This window comes from Apaloderma vittatum, unplaced genomic scaffold (genome assembly GCF_000703405.1).
Source record: "Apaloderma vittatum isolate BGI_N311 unplaced genomic scaffold, ASM70340v1 scaffold5976, whole genome shotgun sequence".
NCBI lineage: Eukaryota > Metazoa > Chordata > Aves > Trogoniformes > Trogonidae > Apaloderma > Apaloderma vittatum.
In genome coordinates, this window is record NW_009721161.1 from 110,974 (window position 1) to 125,573 (window position 14,600).

Sequence of the window (14,600 nt, forward strand, 5' to 3'; positions counted from 1 at the left end):
TTTGAAACACAGCAATTAATTGCATAAAATGGGTGAGCAGCAGAACCAAACCCAGAACCATCACGCTCAGCGTAGTGCTCTGTCCCACGCCGCACTCCAAGGACAATTTTCTTTTTGTCAGTCTGGAGTACTGAACATCCCCTGATTGCTTAGCAAAGATCAGCCAGGCATGGTGAGCATGAGGAATAGGCAAGCACAGACAATATCCTGGGCACTGCTGTACTCTTCATCTTCTCACCGAAGAAGAGGTCAGTGAAATTTTATCAAAACTACATTCCATTTTTAGTGCTCTTTTCCAAGGTTTATCTTTAAAGAACAGAACATCAAGGCTTTAGAGTTTTGCTTTTCTTTTTTTTTCATGTGTGAAACTTACTCTCCTTCGAACTGCTTTGGCATTAAGAGAGAAGCTCCACATGGCTGCAGCTGGACCGCTTCTGGTGTCTTGGAGGATGGACTTCTTCACAGCTGCCTGGGCTTCCCCATGCTGCCCAGCTATCACCACTGATGGGGCTGGGAATAAAACCTGCATCTCTTAAGCACCTCTACGTTCCAGATGAGCTTACTCCAACCAAATGAAGACTCATCACAGTTTTTGTATTTTTCAAATGATGTTATAAGGTTACAAACATCAGAGGCATCTCTGTGCTTAACAGATGCAAAATTCAATACACTAATCCTTTCTAGAGATAAAAATGTTAATATCAGTTTCACAGTCTAGGTAATGACTACAAATTTTCTCCGCAAAACCGATGACATTTCCTGATTCAGAATTGTATGGACTTTGCTTTCTATCCAAGCATACTTTTCTCTTGCTTCACTTAAGGTTCTGGAAATTGAAGTTACTGGCCTTTTACATGCAACTGTCACTTACGTGAGTAACCTTGGCTTTATTAAAATTCTTTGTTCTATTATTGAAGACAGAAAAATTTTCCCATTTCAATAAATGTCTCACTGGGTTTATTACTAGAGACAAGTAAGATGTGAACATGAAAAACGTGAAAAAATTAAAACAGTTTCAGACAGGTGTGTTACATTACCTAGCACAGAACAGAGCCACTTTTACCTGCAAGAAACCCTGTTATGATAATAATCATAAGGCAATAGTATTGATAATATCCACTTTTTTTTTTCCCAAAACATCCTTCTCATGGTTTACCTTAGTGATACTGCCCAGTTAGGAGCTCACTCCACCTAAAAGTGCAATATTTAGTATACTGTACAGCAAAAAAAGGACAAAGTAAAACAGTTAATATATGGGATTGTTGAGATAATAGGATTGAGAACCTATTCAAAACTTAGATAAGTGAATGTAAAATAACTTATATGATGTTCATGTAAAAATCCCCAAGTTAACAACTAAAATCTCCTTTCAGGTGTTGTCTGAAGAAAAGGACTTTGCTTAAAGAACAGTTTCTAAACTTTGCTTAAGCTGCAAAACATTGCAATCATGCATATGTAACACAACTTCCAAGCCTTCATAATTATGTTACAGGAATTACACGTAACTGTAACGCTGGTGCCGTATCTTTGGAAAGTTCAACAGCAATCCACACATCAACCTTTTCACGAGCTTACTGCCAAATCAAGAAAAGAGTTACAGACTTACTTCCTCTAAAAGTAGTCTTATTGAACGAGAGCGTTACACTGTATATTAGACAGATAAAAGAGGAAAAAAATAATTCACAAAGCCACATGCTTTGTTTTGAAAACTCAGTTGTTCTACTAACATTGGTAAATCAACAAACCAAGGCAGCAATCCCCTTGCCAGCACACAGTCAAACCTTTCTTTTACTTACGTGCTCCTTTATGTACGACTGAAACCAAGTATCAACACTGCAAATAACATCTCACGGAAATAATTTCAAATAATTTTCTAAATGACCAGAATAACGACAGTAAGTCAGACTTGTTGACGCATTTTATTGTGAGATGGGGAGTCTGGTAAAAAACTAGAAAATGACCATGATGTAACAAGGAACTTAAAAATGAAGTTTCAGATTTGTAACATACATACATGAATACAGGAACAAATTGGCACAAAAATGTTAAACATTGTTCCCAACACTGTTTATAAGATTATTCTAATTTGGCTTACTAAGGAAATGAGAGTTTTATGGTTAGACTAATCTCTTAATAAAACTGCAGAGCATCATGCTATTAGTCACACAGTGAATTTCAAAATTTAAGAGCTTTATATTAAAAACTGGGTAAAGGTAAAATGAATTGATTGCAATTGTAAAATTAATACATTCCCATTTTAATTCTTCTGTTCTACAGTCCAAGGCAAGTATAAATGTTAACATAACACTGTTAAATCAAATCTCAATGCAAGAGAACCGATTGCATCTCTACTTTAAATCTTATCAACTTTCCAAATTTTCATACTAAAATATATTATTGTATTAATACAAACTACAGTATTATACACTACACTGTGTAATAAATAAAGAAATATAAAAATAAGACACATAAATATAAAAGTTTTCTAAAACTAAAAAGGTACATATGTCAGTAAGAAGGGTATTAATACTGCCAGGTTTGAAGACATACAGTACAAAATGTTGCACAGATCTATAAACTAAAAGAAATAAAATAATACTGATAGGTAAAAATCAGCTAACATTGTTAATAAATGGGGTCCATAATAACTAACATTTGAAAATACTTATGAGCCAGATAACATGTCATGTATGTGTCTGAAATTAAAGTAAACCAATAAAGCAATAAAGCAGATTAGAAAATTTCCCTTGTCGTTATTGTAGAGAAATTCTGCAAGTCAGGTAATAACCCAAAATACCACCAAATAATTAAATAATGAAATATACCCAGTGTTCTTACTTCTCTGATGGCTGAGTGTTTTTTTCCCCATGACTAGTTTAGAAGTTTGATACAAATCAGCAAATGCTAGTTATTGTAGGCCACATATTGGATAAAGGCTGCTTAGAGCCTTTGTAATACTGATAAATGGCACTTACAGCACACAGGTCTTGCATAAGGCCAAAGGAGATACAAAGCTTCATATCATATCCTTCATATTGTTACTACATACTCAAAACACAATTACAAACACGGATTTTGACGACTTTGCTGTCCTTACCAGTATTAACAGTTAGTCCCTGCAATCAGAACTCAACGACAATCTTTTCAACTACATTTTTAATCACGAGTAAGAAACTTCAGTTCTTCTATCATCTGCTCTCTTAAGGCTAACAATACACTTTAAATGATAATATGCTCTACTACAACATCTAATGTCATAAACTGCCACCTTCTAGGTTGAATTTACAAAGGTAGCCAAGCACTGTTTGCAAATGCATTACAGGTTTCTGCAAAAAGGGAATTTTGTAGTGCAGAAGTTCTCACATTTTTCAAACATAAGAAAATACTGAAGTGGATTTAGGAAATGTTTTACCATTAAAAAAAAAAATCATATAAATCTCTCCCAATTGTACAGCTTAAAAATTAACCAACCTAAGAACGAAAATTAATACTGATAAAACAAACAATGCCAGATGCTTGTCTAATAAATCAGGCATCCTACAACCTGTTAAATCTTTGCTTCCAGAGTCACTGTATTTTTCTAATCTGCTTCATGTTATAAACTTGATCCTAACTTTGAAAACTGTGTGAAAAATTACTAAGTTTAAGGTTCAGGCACACCTGGATTTCTTTTTTTTTTCTTTTTCTTTTTTTTTACATATATATTTTTTTACACAGTAGTGAACAGAAATCACAGTATGCAGGCTACTGCGTTTCCATGAAAAGCATGTATAATATAGAATGAAATTCATTACCAATTTTTTTTTCCTTATAGAAAAAACTATCATTTAAGCTTTATTTGTTTTCTTCTTCTGACACCTGCCCATCATTCTGTATAACTTCTGGTTCTGCATTGCTTGCTTGATTTACAGCTTCATCATTCTTGTTACCTTCCGTTTTCCCTTCTTCTTCTTGTTCTTCTTCTTCTTCCGCTTCTTCTTCTTCATCCTCTACTTCTTGTAGTTTCCTACATTCTTTTTCTTCCTGAAGTCCTTCTACCTCTTTTTCTTCTTCCTCCTCTTCCTCTTTTTCACTGTCTTCCTCTTCTTCCCTGGTTAGGCTCTCTCTTTCATCCGAGTCGATCTGCGATGGAGACGCCCTGGCACCAGCGTGCTCGTTATTGAGGACCTCCTGGCCTGCCTCCTCCTGTTCCGTGCCGTCGCGCTCCTCTGCCTCTCGTTTGCAATAGGAGTAGCGATGATTCATGTGTTGAGAGTAAGATCCCGAGTGTGAAAACCGCTTTCCACATTTGTCACATTGGTAGGGCTTTTCCCCAGAATGCAGTCGCATGTGTTCGATCAAATGGTGTTTGTGTTTAAATGCTTTTTTGCAGATTCCACACTCATGAGGTCGTTTACCTACAAAATAAAGCACAAACGATTGGACATCTTGTAGCTGAAGTTTTAGAAATTTATGCTGCTGCTTTCACCATGAAATGCTGTTGGTGAGCATATTACTAACAACTAATGACTTCATCGGACAAGACTTTCCACTCCACACATTATCAGCCTGAGTTTCCCACTGGAGCCTAAAGGGTAAGGGTGCAGGAGTACACCGTCATAATTACAAGCGTAATTGTTAAGTTTTTAAGGAAAACTGAACATAGAAGGACAAACAGATTCTTAGTTGTAACTTTTAGCACAAAACAGTGTGAGTGTAAGTAAATTAGAAAAGGAGATATTTTTCTTGCAGTAAACATTATTTTGACTCAAAACCAATTTAACTTTTCTAAGTTGACAGATATTTTAAATCAACTCAGCTTTTACATTGGTTTTTTTTTTGTGTACCAAGTCCTTCTCCCATGCTACAGGTAAAGGGGAAATGATTCTAAAATCCAGGCTGGCACAGGTAAATGCCTTATTTACAAAACTTGCTGACTACACACATATTAACAAGAAAGATCTGCTTTGGTTCACTTAATTCTCTTTCTCCTCTGCCAGCTTTCTACTTTGTTTAGAGTCTCTTGTAAACATAGCAGGACTCTACTAAAGTTATTTTCATTTCAGCACTCAAAAGTCCTTATGCAAAACAACTTCACACAGTCCTAGCTCAGACGCAGAGACAATAAAACTGCAGTTTTTTGGTGACGCTACGCAGATGACTGACACCTCCGCGCCAATTCCTGCCAAACACGCAGTGAGGTGAGTGTTGGTCTCTCTTCCCAAGTAACAAGTGATGGGATGAGAGGAAATGGCTTCAAGTTGCGCCAGGGGAGGTTTAGATTGGACGCTTGGAAAAATTTCTTCACTGAAAGGGATGTCAAGCACTGAACAGGCTGCCCAGGGCAGCGGTTGAGTCGCCATCCCTGGAGGTATTTAAGGGACGTGTAAATGTAGTGCTTAGGGATGTGGTTTAGTGGTAGACCTGGCAGTGCTAGGTTAATGGTTGGACTCGATGGTCTTAAAGGTGCTTTCCAACCAAAACGATTCTATGATTTTGAACACTGCACTTAATTTAAAAGTACAAGGGAAAGATTATGAAGAGGAGTTAAGAGAGTCTCAAGGGCAGGAAAACTATGAAAATAGATAGTCTTAACAAATACAGTTTGAGAAACTCAATCAAGTGGTAAAGACAAAAGGAAATTTTTTACTCTTTGTGTGAGATTTACTTGAACCATTAATATGCAGAACTATAACACAAGCAATGAACCAATAAATAAAGGTGGGGTTTTTTATTAAGAAATCACAGAAGAAATAAGAGAACAACAGTTATTTAAAAATAGATTAAAGATATCACAACTGGAGTAAAAATGAACTGTGAGAAATTAAAAATAAAAATCAAAGCCAAAAGGGTGTGCTTTTCGGGTTACATTCCACGTCTAATGAATGGCTGTTAACTTCAGATCATGAAAAACGTGGCTCAGCGTGAAAAGCTTTCACGCTAGATAGATACACTGACTTTCATGTGAAGTATTACACACATACACGATCCTTTTTCCTAGTTTATAATTTTAATTTTTAATTTTTCTTAATTTATAACCAGGCAAGGTAAATTAGAAGTAATACATCCTTGACTACAGGCTGTGGCTCATGGATGATTGTCCATGAGCCAGATGGAAGAAACTCCCCTTCTACCCAGTGGTCAGGTCTTACAAATTTAAAGAAACACAGAATTGCAGTTCTGTCAAATATACAAACGTCGGTTTCTAAGGAAGGCTGAGCACAGATGATAAGAAGGACTATTACACTTCCCAAGAACCGGATTCCGGTTAAGACTGCCAGTTACACACTATGCTTTTCCTAGTACATACCTGTGTGTTCATACTTATGTCTCAATAAGGAGCTGCTCTTCTGGAATATTTTGTCACATAAATCACATGCATACATCCCGTTTTCCGTCTTTCTCATCTTTTTCTTTGGGGGTGTTGAATCAGAATCATTTTGATCTTCTACATTCGATACTCCTTCTGAGCTAGTGTCTTGTCTTTCATCCTTAAGAAAAATTATGAAAGAGGTTGAGTTCAGTAAGTAAAATGCACTGATGCAGCACACAATTTATAAAATCTAAGCTGAAGCTGCACTGTTATTCAGTTCTGTAAACAGTGAAACAAAATTGTTTAGATTTGGATAGTAAAAAAAACCCCAACAAATTAAAAGTGTCTTTCACTGCATCACTCCGTTTTGCAGTCCCTTTCACCACACAAACGCAGAGTTCTCACTGCAAATGACTTTAATCACATTGAAATCTGACTGCTGGCCCAGTCTAAGCTACACTAACACATCATGTTTTAGGGCCCATAAAATAAATGTAATGTTAGGAAGGAAAAGAAGATTACAGACCTATAAAGTACCTGAGTAAGTTGGAAGAGCAAATTTGATATCTAACTGCATTTTTCAATTTTTGTCATTTTGCAACCTCGACGATTTTACAAAAGTTAAGAGTGCATCATTTGAAGAGGATCTCACAAAAAACTATGTAAAATTACCATTCAAATTTGTGCATCTGACTACCCTCTTCCTTGTAAAATTATCACAAATACTACTTAATCCAACGTTTGAAGGACTTTAAATGTTTCACTAACAAAAAGTTTTAAAAATATCATAACTGTTGTCTATTTCTAAGCATTTCAAGAGCTGGAGCTAACCTGTAAGAAGCACAGTATTTTCTTCTGATAGCAGCACTATCACTACACAAAGAATTAATTTTACCATGTAATATCGAATCTGAATATAAAAAAGCACACGTTAGCTACCTCAAATGTTGTCTGTTTCATGAACTTTTAACACATAAGCAACCTTGTAACTCTTCAAGGGTCCTCAGTCTGGCAATAGAGAAGCCTGCATAAAATTCTAAATAGCCACTCTCTTGAATTTAATTAGAGACTCGCAGTCTTCATGAAAGTCAGTTTTCTGTTCTGCTTTGTCCCTACCTCACCATGCACAAGTGCTTCTCAGGAGGACTGACTCCAATTACATCACATCTGGACTTATCCAGTGAGGAACAGGGCAGGACACAGAAATTGCAGATAAAGAAGATAAATACACACCCCACCTTCAACTGAGAATACATCTGATTTTTTCTTTTAAAGAGGCACTAATGACATAGGATGAACTCAGCTACTCTGCAAGCCAAGAAAACAGAACACTATGAAGCCAGAAGTTCCAAAGAGTTTATTTTCTGGATGTGGGGAACGGGAAATATGGAGCCAGTAAGAAACACAAGCCATGGCCTTCCTTTGCTTTTTGATCAGAATTAGACTATCTTTAAAATATTGAGCACTAATGTTCTAGAAGACACTTCTGAATGACACTTCTGAATATGGTGAAGAACTGACTTGTCCATGCACAGAACCAGAAAGTTTCTGTCAGTCTGGACTCAAGTTGCCTGAGCTAACTAGCTTTGCAGAGACTTCACAATTACATCTAATACACATTAACAATCAAGTTGAATAAACTTGACCATTTATATTTACATTTTTATTTAATTTATCTTGACAGTTTTCTGTGAGCTCAGCATGGATACAGAACGAATACATCGTGCACAACATACAAGAACGCAGGGACCGAAGTACCTGATTTCCATTGGCTTGGGTCTGTTTTGGTGGTGTTTCCTGAACTGCAGGACTAACTGTAGCAGAGTACGTATAAGCCACCTGTGGAATCAAAATGGTCTGCTTATTGGCAGCGAGAGCTCTCAAGCATGGAACACTGTTCTGGTCAGCAATGGCAACTATTGTAGGTAACTGGGCAGTGACTGTAGGTATAGCAATATTTATGGGATTGGCACTTGGTGGGATTACATTTACAATAGGATCAGAGTCTGTAACACTGTTGTCCTTTTGTGGTTCTTTTTTTGCACAAGTTAAGTTCAAAGGTTCTTCTTGGACAGAATAAACACTGTTCTGGTAAACACTAGTTATGGTAGATCTTTCCAATAGTTCTCCATGTTGCTTTGGTAGTGAAAGGTCAAGAGGTTCAATTTGTGGCTCTTCTTGTACACTCTCTGCTGTGTACGTATAACCCTGTGAATTTCTTGATGAAGAAAGGTTTAGTGGCGATGGGGATGGCGTGCTACTGCGTGAACCATTCAGAGTTGATCCCCCTGGCAAAGTCTGAGATTTTGTTGTACTGACAGGATTTTGCGAGTTATTTGTGCTGTTTTGGGATTCGCTTACGTTTGTGGTTGCTGCTTGATCATCATTATCTGCAGGACTGCTTAATTTAACTTGTTCAGGAGAAGATGGTCCAGAAGACTGCAAAGAAATTTGTCCAGCTTGCATTTTTTCAAACCACTTTTTTACCACATCCAGTGGTAGGTTTACTGAATCTGCTATTTTTGAAAGCTCTTCTGCGCTTGGTTGTGCATTTAATGCATAATACGCTTTTAGGAGCGATAAGAGGTTCTTTAAAGGTGGCTGACCTGGAGATAAGTTGTTCTCCCCAGTTTCTAATGGGACAGGGGAGTCGGGCTTCTCAGCTTCTGTTCCACTGGGCTGAGGAAGAGGAGGAGGATTTTTTGTTTCATAGTGCTTTAATTCTTGAAGTGCATTAAGATCTCCTGGACAGTCATCACAAAGAAGACAAGTGCTATCATTGGTCTCTCCTTCAAAGTTCTTATCTTTCTCAGACTTCACCGTAAGATCTTCCGGCAATTTTTCATTTTTGCAACTATTTGTGGGAACAGAGTTTTCTTTTTTTAGATTTTGTGGAACAACCTGAAGTTGACTTGGCTGCTCCAAGCTGTAATTGATGATAATTTTGGTTGTCCCATCTTGGTCAACCAAAGGAAGACTGATAGCTGAAATGAGGGAATGGCCAGCTTGTTGTATAGATGCATTGCTGATTGTTTCTTGTTCTTTGGATGCAAGATTAGCATGATTGTTTTCCAATACTTGCCTTATTACATTACCATCCACTGCCACTTTAAGTACATTTTGAATGTCACTTAAGTTGATGCTTATGGGAGACACCAGACCTACTGTTGGTAGAACAACAGCTTGCACCACACCCTGAGGAGAACTGGTTGCCTGCAATGGGCTACCACCACTAAAAACCCCATTCTGCAAAGGGGTCGAACAATTAATTCCTGAAGCAACCACTATGGGCTTAAATTCATAATCCACAGGTTCAGTTTTAATTTGGTTAACAGGAAGTTGCTCTTGCAAGGGTTTATTTTCTATCTTTTGTCGTATCTGTGGTCTTGCTGGGCTACCTGGCGATGCAGAAAGGGAAGGGGAGGAGCACTGAGACGTCTTGAGCCCTGACCGGGCTCGACCATTCACGGGCATCAAACCAATACACTTCTTACTGCTTATGTGTGAACTGTATGAACCAGAATGGGAAAAACGTTTCTTGCAGTTTGGGCACTCATATGGCTTCTCTCCTAAAGATTAAAAAAAAAAAAAAAAAAAAAAAGGCATATACAACAGTTTACCAGGTTACAGCATAGCTTTATGAAGCAATAGCAACTAGAAAAGAATACATCAAAATAAGCTCTCAAGGAGTCCTAGGGGAAAAAAAAAATCTTATACAGTGAATTGAACAGTAAGCGTAATTATGTCATCTACAGCTCTGACCCTAGGGTCCTTTAGTAAGTTTGGTATCCACTAATAGATATATTAGTGTTACATTCCAGTACTTCCCAATATCTGTCTACATATCACATAAATAAGTCTATCTTAGACTTGCAGATTTTATTAAGCTCCATTCAAGTAATTCAAGTAGTATGACTACTAACTTCAGAAGCTGCATAAACTACTTAAAAATGAAAAAAAATATGGAAGAATGGAAAAAAAAATTAAAAATACGATCAACTGAACAAAAAATGCCATAAATGCAGATTCTAACTGTGTAAGGAGCTACACACATTTTATTGCAGCCAACTCAAATACAGTATATCTGTATCTCTCTACAATACTCATCAGCTGAAAACCACGCAAAGTTCAAGCAAAGAGAAACCAGACACATGTAGAAGACAGATGTATATTTGCCTTCAGAGATGACCATCAGGTTTAACTGCCAGGAGGAGGCACACAACTATGCATCCATTACACCCCTAGTAAGAGCTGTTTTTTCGGGGGATTTGTGCTACAGAGGAAAGGGAAAAAAAGGCTTGCTTCTGATTGAAAAGTACATTGGTTGAGGCTTTCCCACTCGCAGACACAGTGCCACTGCCCTCTGGAAATGAAATGAAGACTGTTTGCTGAGGGAGGACTTCTAAGTGAGGCAGACTTCATTGCTATTATCATGGGTGAGCAACTGATAAGAAACAAAAAGATGACCTAAAAAATTGTTTTCAGGTTTTCTGTCAATGGGTAAATCTGGGTTAAAAACAGAAACTGATAATTTCTTTTGATTGACCACATTTAACGTACTGTTATATGATGTATTAAAATATATTATTATGTATTAGATTTCTTATAAACTGGAACTTTTCTTATAAATTGAAACTGTCATGACATTGTATCACAATTGTAGACCTGTGTCCTGAGGTTATTTTAATTCTAGTAGTCTTGAATGATGACAAACCAGGCAAGTGAAAAAGTACCAGAAGGATGCCCTCATTTCTTCTACTACAAGTGAGGTTTCTCTTGACTGTCAGAGCTTAAGCTGCAACTATAAATTGTCTTGAGTTATTCTACATATTTCCTGCACAGAGCTGAAGGCTGCAGTCAGTGCTTACAGAGTTTCAGAGGGGAAAAAAAACCCCAAACCACTAGTATTTTAAACTTAGACTTACAAGACTGACATCACACCAAAGTTATAAAGAGAAGAAATGGCAACATTAGTAAATAATTCAATGCTTGGTTTACTTACCACTGTGGATTCGTAGGTGCTCCTTTAGGTGATGTTTATATTTAAAAGCTTTTCCACATTCAGTGCACTTGAATTTTCGATTACCACTGGACTGCGTCACATGTCTCTGTAAAAAAGAGTTAGTAATTACTGCATAGGACAGCATGTTGGAAAAACATCTTGTATTTTCACATTGTAACACAGAAAGTGCAACATAAAACTGAAAAGAATTAATCATAATTTTAAGAGACTGAAGGTGGTACGCGTTATGCATGAAAAAGAAACAAATTAGAAGTCAGGTTAAAACTGAGCCATGTGTAATCTTCTGAATAAATCTGGTACAGTAAAAAGAAAAAAACAACCAACGAATAAACCGAAAACATATTTGTCCCTTCTTCTAACTTCAGATGAAGCTTTCACTGACATATTACAGTTACAGGATGAATGTTAATTCTACTTGTGAAAGTAAAACCCCAAGAAAAACCCTAAGCCCACCACCCACAGAATATGTCACGCAGGACAGAGAAACAATAAAGCACATAAAAGCTTGTTTAAAGTTTAATCAGTTGACTTGATTTTTCCATTTACATGCTTCTAGTGCTTACTGTTGGCCTTGGATTCCTCTATGTAATGATGCCTCAGGACTGCTCAAGAGAAGATGGCTCAATGACAAGAAAGGCACTCTCAGTCACAATTAATTCTCAAAATAAATGCAAAAAACTGAATTAAAATAAGTAGCAATATGGAGGGGTTTCCCAAAACACAACGTCAAACCTTTTCACTATTTATATTGAAGCTCTGTGGCTATTTTTGTTATACTTTGCCTTGTGAGAATATTTATTGTTAAGCTCCATATTATTTTCAATTTATCTTTGTTGTTAGACTAGTTTAAAATAAGCAAAACCTAAAAAAGATGGGTAAATATATGCGATACGTATTGCAAGATATATAATTTTATCACAAACTGTATAAACCTGTGAACGTGTGTTTTTACAGAAATTACATACATTTCAGAAATTGGAGCAGCTTAATTGCCAACATGAAACGGAGGGATTAGGTATTTTTTCTGCTCAAATAAATTGTTTATTTAAAAAATAGCAGGTCCTTTTTAAGTAGAGCTCACTTTTTACTCTACCACCATTGGATGCAGCCACAGATTTTTGGTAATGGGGGCAAGCATTTTCATAAAGTCATTAACAGAGCTGTTCGGGCATTCTGGGGAACCCGCCTGCCTACGGGCAGCTACCACGGACCGGCTGGCCTGGCTGCGTCAGCTTCCTCAGGTATGAAACCGTGGTGGAGCTCCTACACCTACTGCTGGTCCACTGTGGTGGGCAGCGCTGGGAGCAGCCGCTCGCCAAGGCGATTCCCTGAGTGTGGGCACGGCAGCAGAGGGCTGAGATCTGCGCTGAATAAAATGCCAGGATGATGTTCCTGTTTGATTTATGCCTTTAAAGCCAAAGAAGCCACAGCTGTGCATTTTGATGATGGAAGTCTGAGCACTCTGCTATGAGATATGGCGTCTGAACTATCAACCCTCCCCATTCCACACCTGTCCTCCTTTATACGATGCAGATGCTAACAGAAGACAAATTGAAACAACATAATTCAAATTGCTTCCAAGTACTCTTAATCCCACAGTTCCCTTGGGGTGAGCATTTGGTTAAGCTGTAGTTTTCACCTCTCAGTGGACGCTGCTCCCACCTTCCTGGGGGCTCCTTCCCGCCTCCTTCCAGGCTCTGCAGTGAGGTCTCTGCTCTGACTTATCCTGATTAGCACTTGACCCTTATTCCCGGGTTTGTCAGCTGTCTTTTGCTAGTCCATACACCTTTTCACCTTTGTTTAACCAAGTCCCTTGAAGATGATGTTCTAGGTGATTGTGCCTGACTCGCTGCATTTCACTTCAATGATCCAACTTCACTGAGTCCAGAGGACCATGTCAGGATTTACTTAAGCCTGCAGAGAATCAGTTACTACTGTTTGACTTGAGATTATACGAGTTAAAGGATCTCAGCATATACACACAGCTACTGCAAGATGCTGGATGACATAAATATTCATACTAAATATATTAGTGTGTGTATTCAATCTGTCAGAAATGCTTCTGCTCCAGTCTTTAAAATCCAGTGTACTGCTTCCATGGCATAGCAAGTCCACATTTCTCTTATCAAATTTTTAATGAGTTTTCCTGTTTCCCTGGTCATATTTGTAAGCTGCTTCAAACTTTCTGCTAGGCAGTGTTACTACCTATTTTGCCTTTCCTTCTCCTATTCATAATTCTTTATTCAGCATTCTGGCTGGCTGTCTTATACTTTTAAAAAAAAATTAGGACATCCTCAGAGTTGGTCTCCAGGATCATCTTTAAAACTGAGAAATCGTATGCTTTTCTGAAGTATGATCTTTGATACTCTTTCAGCTTCATTTTCTCACATTCAGATGTTTCTCCCCCTTTCAGTAATGTTAAATCTATATTTTTTCATCTGTGATGTGCAAAATATTTTTAATGCACTGCACATAACTGCTCCTTTCCATTCACTAAAAAATTAACTGCATTAATACACGCCTGTATCAAATATTTACTGTGCTTAGGACTCAAATCCACTCTTTTCATACCAAAGAACCAAAATTAATTAATGGGAATCTTCAGAAAGTTATTTGGGGGACAGTAATTGCAGGTACATCAGGGTCTTCTCACAGACAATTTGACCATGTTCTTCAACAACTACCATTTCTCAGTGGCGCCTACCTACAGCAATATGAAATTTTAACAGACTACCTAATAATAGGTACTTGTAAATTGATGAGAAGAAAAAGAACAAAAACATGTGAGAAGCACTTATAATCTGACCTCTTTTTTGGTGCTCCACATGTGAAAGCAGATGATACCTATGCAGCATCGTCTCCTACCAACCTTTAGTGGCACAGGAGCAGCCAGAGGAGCCATGAGGGACACCAGTGATGGGGAGGAGGGAGGGATGAAGGAGGAGTTGCAGGATGGGTCTCAGGTCTCTGCTCTGCCCTGGAGCAGAAGTAGCCACCGTTTGGCATGTTTCCCCCTTCCTCAGAGGGAGGCACAGTGGGCACATACCTCTTGCACTGCCCTCACTACACTAAGTATTGTCTTTGCTCATTGCTTCCTTGTGCAGAATAATTACAAAATTTACAAAGCTACCCAATAACCTGCTTTTAGGTGAAGTCCTTTAAGACATTACATACACATTTACAAGGATGTAATTTTGAGCTCCAGATACTTCATAGAAAAAGTATTTATCAAATGCAGTTGAACCTTCAAAACTATAAATCCATTAAAATATATCTGCAGGAATG

The 14,600-nt window shown here is 37.7% G+C and overlaps 1 protein-coding gene across 1 annotated transcript in view; it reads right to left on the bottom strand.

Moving 5' to 3' along the window:
• Positions 1–1,908: 1,908 nt before the first annotated feature.
• The window catches only part of ZEB1 (zinc finger E-box binding homeobox 1), a gene marked incomplete at its 5' end in the record, with an annotated part of 25,507 nt that continues 12,815 nt past the window's right edge, over positions 1,909–14,600 (bottom strand). The window contains 4 exons of the mRNA XM_009871268.1: positions 1,909–4,397; positions 6,290–6,470; positions 8,051–9,861; positions 11,295–11,400. Coding sequence (XP_009869570.1) covers positions 3,835–4,397; positions 6,290–6,470; positions 8,051–9,861; positions 11,295–11,400 — 2,661 coding nt within the window. The remainder of the gene's footprint in view (positions 4,398–6,289; positions 6,471–8,050; positions 9,862–11,294; positions 11,401–14,600) is intronic.